The sequence below is a fragment of the Mus pahari genome, chromosome 10, assembly GCF_900095145.1.
Source record: "Mus pahari chromosome 10, PAHARI_EIJ_v1.1, whole genome shotgun sequence".
Classification (NCBI taxonomy): Eukaryota; Metazoa; Chordata; class Mammalia; order Rodentia; family Muridae; genus Mus; species Mus pahari.
Window position 1 is genome coordinate 10,980,624 of NC_034599.1, and position 7,617 is coordinate 10,988,240.

The window sequence follows — 7,617 nt, forward strand, 5'->3', positions numbered from 1 at the left end:
TGTTTCCCTACTAGGATTCAGTGGCATATACACTATGATCTCTAAGTGGGGGAAAGGAGGTCATTTTAGAACATTACACACATACACAATATCTATATGTGTTTGTGTGTGTCCATCGGTGTGCACATGTGTGGGAGAATAACATAATCATAACCACAGCAGTTTCTCATCTCCCCCATGCACCCACCTCTAGTCACTTCCCACTGGCCACTTGGAAGGTTCCAGAGTTGGTCAGTTGCCATAGGCTTCCATTGGTGGGGGTGGGACATAGCCTGTGAAGTCACTTTAGAATCAGGAAGAACTCAATGTTTATGATGTTTCTGGTTCTTTGGTTAGGGGAGCTAGAGGCTGTTGTGACCAACTGGTGGCTCCAGCTTCCTTCCATCTTACTGGGGTATATCAGGTATGTGCATGGTGACCTCCAAACTGGAAAAAAGGTTCATTAAAGAATGTGACAGTGCATATGTGTAGGGAATCTTATTGGGGGAGCAGTTACAGTAAGAACATGGGTTGGGCATAGCTGCTGGGGAAAGCTTGATGAGATGGCCAGCTTTGCCCCTTTTTTCTTCTCTGCAAGGGACTGGTGAACCCATCAGATGTGGCCCCAAAGACAGCCGAGGTCAGGAAGGTGTGTGTGGTGTGCCCAGAGGGTGGTGGCGCTCTATAGTCAGAGCTTGTGGGTTGGCAGTGGATTGTGCTACTCCTTCCTTGAGTAAGCTGGGGTTCTGGAGGAATACTTAAATTCTGGCTCTATTCCATGTTCAGTGCAGAGAATGTCAGCTTGTGGTCAAAGAGGCATTTGTCGCCATGGAAACCACTATCAGTAACCTAAGAACACAGGCCTGGTATCGCTGGGTCCTCCCAGGGTTGAAGGCTGCCTCTCTGTTCCTGATTGCCACCACATCCTGGTCTCTGCTGTTGTCACCCAGGACACTGAGTAGCTTCTCTAGTTCCTTCTTCTGTGTGCCTCAAGAGACGAGCTACTCATTTCTGGGCAGAAGCTTGTCCAACCACAGAGGCTCCGCACACTTCTCAGATTCTAGAATTGCAGGCCAGTTGGCTCAGCTTCCTTTTGAAGAAATCTACCCGTTTCCAAAGTCCTGGTGATGTCTACAAGGTACAGCTTGGGCCCAGAAGAACCCCTGAGTCAGTCGTGCTCACAGAGCGGTGCCCACCATGTGGACCGCCTCTCCCTGTTGGGTCTTTTTCCTTTACTATGATGAGTTCAAGCCTTGCTTGCCTTTCCCAGCTTCCTAATCAGCTAACTTTCCAGTTTACTCCCCAAACAAACAAGCAAGCAAAACCCCTAGAACTTCTGTTTCTTTCCAGGTCAATCTTTCCCCTCCTATGTCCCACCCAGGTGGGCAGAACCATCCCTCCTCTGTCTTCTTCAGTTCGGACTTCACACCCCTATGTCGCTTCCTCCATGCTTCCTGGCAGAACCACGCTTCCTGTGTGTCCTCCTGTGTAGACCTACTCCTCCTGTGTTCCCAGGGTGGACCCAGGCTCCTGTTCCCTTCATCAGTTTCTTCCCTGTGCACTTTCCATTGCAAGTACGTTTTCAGTTCGTCTGCTCCTCATTCCCTCTGCTAGATCCTCAAACACTCTCTGACACTTTCTGGTTACCCTCATTCTTAAAATAAAATCAGAAAACCTTTCCTAGCTGTACAGTCTTCCGCAGAAATTCAAGTCAGCTCTCTGCACTTTGCTTTTGAAAATGTGTGTTATCTTTCTTTACAGTTTGGGAGAATATGAAGGTGTTCATGCCAACATGGAAATCAGCTGTGCCTTGAGTGTGTTTAGCCAATTTTTTTTTTCATGGCAAAATTTTCTCAAAGAAGGAAGCTGCATGTTCAATTACATTCTGAAGCAGGCTCTTAAAAGACGAGTAAGAAACTGTTTGGGACCTTGGCAGCTGCATGCATTTGTTAGTCACAACCGGTCTCATGCCCTGTTGAAATCTTCCACAGCAGGCGCTGTGCAGTGACTAACGGGGCAGCTTGTATGGCTCTCATTGTCTTGTCATCTTTGCTGTGACCTGGGCTTTCCTGGGCCCCATGATGAACATTCGCTTCAGTTTCTTTTCCTCACCTCCATGTCTGCTGACCCACAGCTTCCAGGCTGCAGTGTGGACCCGGGTTCAGTCTTCTGTCTGCCTTGCTGTGGTGACCTCCCTAGTCCTACCAAAGTCCCAGGCAGACTCAGCTCCAAACTCTCAGCTGTCTCCTAGGTATTTCCATGGCAGCACCTGTTCAGCATCCTTACACGTGGGCATGTGTGAACAAAATTAATGTCTTCCTGGGATCTTGCCTTCCTCTTGTCCTCATGGTGTTTTTCATGATAGTGTCACTAGACAGCTGGTGGCCCACCCAGTGTCTCCAGACCTTGGATTTCTCTTCATTGTCGCTGCCAAATCCTCACTGGCCATGTGTGATGCCAGTAAGGCCTACCCATTGGACTTCTGGCAAGCAGCTCCAACCTCGTCATGCTGACTGCCCGACGTCTAAGACTCCAACACCTACCAGACCATTTGACTTTTGCTTCTTCCAGGACACACTGCTCACTGTGCCTCCCTGTGTGTGCTGGGTTATTTTATTTTATTTTGCCAACTTGGCACAACTAGGGTCAGTCTGGGAAGAGAAAACCTCAACTGAGAAAATGTCTCCATCAGATTGGCCTGTAGGAAGATGGGGCATTTTCTTGACCAATGATTGTTATGGAAGGGCCCATCTCATTGTGGGTGATGGTACCCCTGTACAGGTGGTTCCTGAATTACATTAAAAAGAGCAAGCTGAGCAAGCTGCAAGAGCAATCCAGTAAGCAGAGTTCCTGTACAGTCTATGCTTCAGTTTCTGTTTCTGCCCCTGCCCTGACTTCCACGGTGATGGATAATGGTCAGGACATGTAAGTCGTAAGCCCCATCTTCTCCAAGTTGATTTTGGTCATGGTGTTCATCACAGCAGCAAGCAGCAAATTAGAACACTGCCTCAAGCCATCAAGCCTTTGCTGCCCTTGGAATGAAGCCTCTGCCTCACTAAGATCCTGGGAAGAGCTGACTCTGTAGCCCCTGTGCTCCACCCACTCCTTACTTCAAGCTCCCAGTAGTTGCTTGGCCCCTCCTGGTTCAGGCTCCTCTTTTGCCCCTTTCCTGTGCTCTTCCCAGCTGTTGTCTTGGCTAGTTCATTTACACACAGAGTTTCCCCTTCAGTTATGACTTCAGAGTTGCTCTCTCTATCTGCCCACACTACAGAGCCATCCATAACCTGGGAAGGCGCCTAGAATTTGAACTGTATGTCCTGTGAATGCAGACTAAGCTGGTGCCATCCCTGGGGGCTCAGCCTCAGGGAACTCCTCAGTATGCAAAGAGCTGATCATGGAGGCTTCTGTCTTTGATTATTAGCTGCACATATGTGGGAGGTACCAGCAGCAGTTGAAGGATCAGAATGGGAAGTCAGGCACTGTACTGTTAGCTAGAGTGGCTGCTCAGTGCAGGGGCTCAAGGTGCTGCTGGCCAACCTGAGGGAGCTCCGAGGGAGGGAACGGCTGTGGGGCTGGCCTAGACAGCCTCACAGTGAAGTGGCCACAGTCAGGCACTACTACTGGTTGCTTGTTCAGGAAGAGGATGGACCCTGTGCGCTCCCTCACGTAGTCACAGGTCATTGGGTACTAGCTACAAACTGGGTGACTGCTGGAGGATACGTTTCCTCTTTAGCCCATGGTGTTCTCTAAACGGTAGAGAAACTAAAGCCTGTTGTACAACAGCACAGTCGGATCTAATGACTCCAGCCTTGTTTGCCCTCAAGCCCAGCCACTGAGAATCCCCAGATAGAAGAAGAGGCTCAGGAAAGCTCAACCTGCTCTGCCTGAGCCGGGAGCAGGTGTGTGGTAGAGGTGTCAGCCAGCCGGTGCCACCCCTGACCCAGTGGGCAGGCAGGGCCTTCCTGGACCTTGCACGGTCCTCCCTTAGATTCCCATGGTTTTCATTGTTTAGATGCTGGTGTCAGGGCCTGGGGAAGTAACCTGTCAGCCGCACTTCTGAGCTGTGAACACTCTGTCAGAAGTTAAGTCAGTCAGTAATGTCTAGGCTTCCTGAGCTTCTTGCCTTCCTTCCAGGGAGCAGTGATGATCAGTTCTACTACAGAGCCCCGATAACAGATGTCCTACTTAGTTAATCAGAAGAGAAGGGACTTACTTGGACGCACAGTTTGAACATTTGTTAGTTCTCTTGATGGACACCAAGAGAGGGAGAGCTCTGCCTCTTAAAGGTCCCAGCACCCCTCAACAGCACCCGAGGCTGGATACGAGGCTGGTCACTGCTGGGCCACCAAGAAGAAGCTAGTGGCTGTTGTCAGCACCTACTACAGATGGAGTTGCTGAAAAGCTAGGGGAGCAAGCTCTGACTTGGTTGAGGCTGATGTTATGTAATCTTAGCACAGTAATGCTGGTTACCTCATACCTGCATGCGAAGTTGCCTGATTGGATGAAGTACATGTTCAGGTTTCCTAAGAGATTAGGATACCTGACAATGAAAAAGAACTTAGCCTGTGCCACCTAAGAGGGTCACTCGGATGTGACTGTTGGCTTCCTTGTTAAGATGATATTAAGATGACAGAGGCCACACACAGCTCCAGACAATACAGAGTACATGGTCTCTGGTATAAAAGCCCTTGTCAGAGGAGCGCTGGGGAATAGCTCTTCCTAACCTCATGTTTGTCCCCTGGTGGTGGTTTGACCACCATCTTGGTGGCTATATCCCTGCCTAGTATCTGACTCTGACTCCATCCTGGTGCTCGGAGATTGCTCTGCTTGCTATGAGAGCTGGGAGGTGGACTGTGGACATACGGAACCTGAGCTCGGGCTGGACAGTGTGGAGTTGGTCCTGGCAGTCAGCATTACATGTTTCTAGCGCTGTGTGGAAAACACATAGTGACACTGCGGCTGATGGAGAAGACACAGGCTGTGGTTCCTGTGCCTTGGGAACGGATCTGAACAAGGATTATGGCATATGGCACCATGGTGCCCATCAAACTGCCCATTTTCTGAGCTGACCCTCTTTTGTTTTGAGGAATCTGAGGTGTCAAAAGTTCTGGGTGAAGTTCTCAATTTGAATCAGCCAAAGTATATTTCTGTTGCTTAAAACTAAGAAGCCGAGTTCTATAGAGAGGTGTGCTATAGTTATTTATGGGTGTTAATCATTTTTGAGTACATGGGTATCTCCAGGAGTCTCAGAATTTAACACAAGACAGAAACCAGTTGAGGGGTGGTAAGACCGTGGACTCACACAGTCTCCCTTCAGTGTGAATCTGACCAGACCACACAGTGTGGTCCCTAGAAGACAGAATCAGTCACCACCTGTGGCCTGAGCTCTGGAGGGTGCCCAGCACTTGCAGGTACTCAGGAGAGTTGAAATGAAGTCGTCTTGCCATCACCTCTACGGTTTCTTTTCCCCTAACTTACAAGTTGCAAATATAATATGCATACTAATTTTGCTTGAACTATCCACATGTGTATGCACGTGTGTATATTGATGTGGTGTGTATGTGGTGTATGCATGTGAGTGAACAGGTAGGTATGCATTCCCATGTGGGCAGGTTGGGTAAGTGACAGTTCCTGGGGCAGCATGTGTCTATTTCATCTCAGATAGAAAGCCAATGATGGACAAAAGTATTGATACCATTGAAGATCAACTTCGTGATCTACTAAGTTCAGGGTCAATTCAGGGTCACTTACAGCAGCAATGGTGTGAAGGAAGCTGCTTCACCGAAATCCCACTCACTCTCCAGAATGGGCGATGCCTAGAAACCACAACCCTGGAACATTCTGCACAGCATACAGGTAGATCTGCCGACTAGAGCCCCTTCTGGTCTGGGTCTCCGCAGAAGTCCTTACTGCTTGTGTAACTTTGGGGAGGGGACAGCCTTATCCATTTGGTCAATTTCTGGGACTTCCTGAGTTTTTCTGAATCTCCCCTTAGAACTTCCTGAGTCTTAAAAAGGAGATTTCCTCCAGGGTGTCATGTTTGCTACATGAAAGGAGACCAGAGCAGTGTGTGAGGTGTCTTCATCTGTTGCTCTCTTACTGACCTGAGGCTCACTGTTGACTGTTGAGGTTGTCTGTCTCTGCTCCCCAGTGCTGGGGTTATGGGCATGTTCAGGCATGCCTGGCCTAGTGCATGGGTGCTGGGCATCTGCGCAGCAGCCCTCACGTCTGAAGCATTGCTTACACTCCGAGCCTCCCCCAGCCCTGAGGTTCCTTTCCTTTGCTCCATTCCTTCCTGACCAAGTTGTTCTCCTTGCAGAGGTCTCCTGCCTGGACAGAGGGGTGTGGGCCTTTCTCCAAGCCGGCTCTGGACATATCTTCCCAGCATCCTCTAACAAAGATGCGTCAGCTCAAAGGGAAGCCAAAGAAAGAGACATCCAAGGACAAGAAGGAGCGGAAGCAGGCCATGCAGGAGGCCCGGCAGCAGATCACCACTGTGGTCCTGCCTACCCTGGCTGTGGTGGTGCTCCTCATTGTAGTGTTTGTGTATGTGGCCACTCGCCCCGCTGTCACCGAGTGAGCACGTCCATTCTGCTTTCCTCTGCAGAGATGTCTGCAACGCCAAGCTCTGAGCAGGAGTGCCCTGTCTCCTCTGGTCTTTGACTTGATCAATATTTCTCTACTTTTGGGGGGTGGGGAATAGGGAACATTTTACCAGTGAATGTGCCATTTGCCTGATGGTCCACTTCATGTGCCTTTCAGACTTCAAAGCTGTGTGTGTGTGTGTGTGTGTGTGTGTGTGTGTGTGCACATGCGCACGCGTGTGTCCCTTTTTCTCCTGAAATCGATGCATCGCTGCCCCTGGGGAGAGCATCTCTGGGTGATGCTGTTGGGATCAGAGCCGCCCTCCCGTCCAGCAGCATGCTTCCCGACTCCACTTCACAACTTTCTAAGGGGACAGCCTTTCTTCTCTGTGCTTGATGGAATTTGAAATATGTTGACTCAAAGTGAAATATTTATTTTTTGAATAAAGGAGATAATAGTCTTAAACTGGGTATTTCTCTTGTTTTTGTGCCCCTTGTCCCAGCCTTGCCTTGTTGTCTACCCCCTTCTCCCTGACTGTTCCTGCCTCTCTTTTCACTTGCTGCTCCTCAATGTAGGAAATGATGTATTTTGACTGAATAAGACTAGAGAGGGACAAAGTGAGTGCTAATGGACCTCTTCTTGCTAAGGCAGAGTTCTCATTGGAGTATGAGCACACAAGCTTCTTTGCTGGTTAGCCTTTTCTGTTGGAAGCTACATTTGCAAATGGAAACACCACAGTCCCTGTGGTAAAAGGTCAGGCTAGATTTTGTTCTTAGTTGATGGGTGCAGGCTTTTGCATTTCGGGGGTGGGGTTGTGGGCAGTACCGGTGTTACTGGGTGTCTGGAGATTCCTGGAGAGCCTTTCCTGGAGAGACTCCAGCTGATGTCTGCAGATGCTGACTTGGGTGAGTATACTGGTGCAACCCCCCGCCCTGTATAGAGATTTACTAGCAACTTTGTCATTTAGGGTTGACAAAGTATGTGACAAAAATTTCTCAATTGTCCGGAACTCAGGGTTCTGTTTTGAGCCTGTTCCCAATAGTTTCAGCCACT

The 7,617-nt window shown here is 49.3% G+C and overlaps 1 protein-coding gene across 3 annotated transcripts in view; it reads left to right on the forward strand.

Moving 5' to 3' along the window:
* Nucleotides 1-7,029, forward strand: part of Smco4 (single-pass membrane protein with coiled-coil domains 4) — a 51,025-nt gene extending 43,996 nt beyond the window's left edge. For all 3 annotated transcript variants that reach the window (XM_021207900.2, XM_029543737.1, XM_029543738.1), the window contains exon 3: nucleotides 6,299-7,029. In XM_021207900.2, coding sequence (XP_021063559.1) covers nucleotides 6,380-6,559 — 180 coding nt within the window. In that variant the 5' untranslated portion in view covers nucleotides 6,299-6,379 and the 3' untranslated portion in view covers nucleotides 6,560-7,029. The remainder of the gene's footprint in view (nucleotides 1-6,298) is intronic.
* Nucleotides 7,030-7,617: the final 588 nt, after the last annotated feature.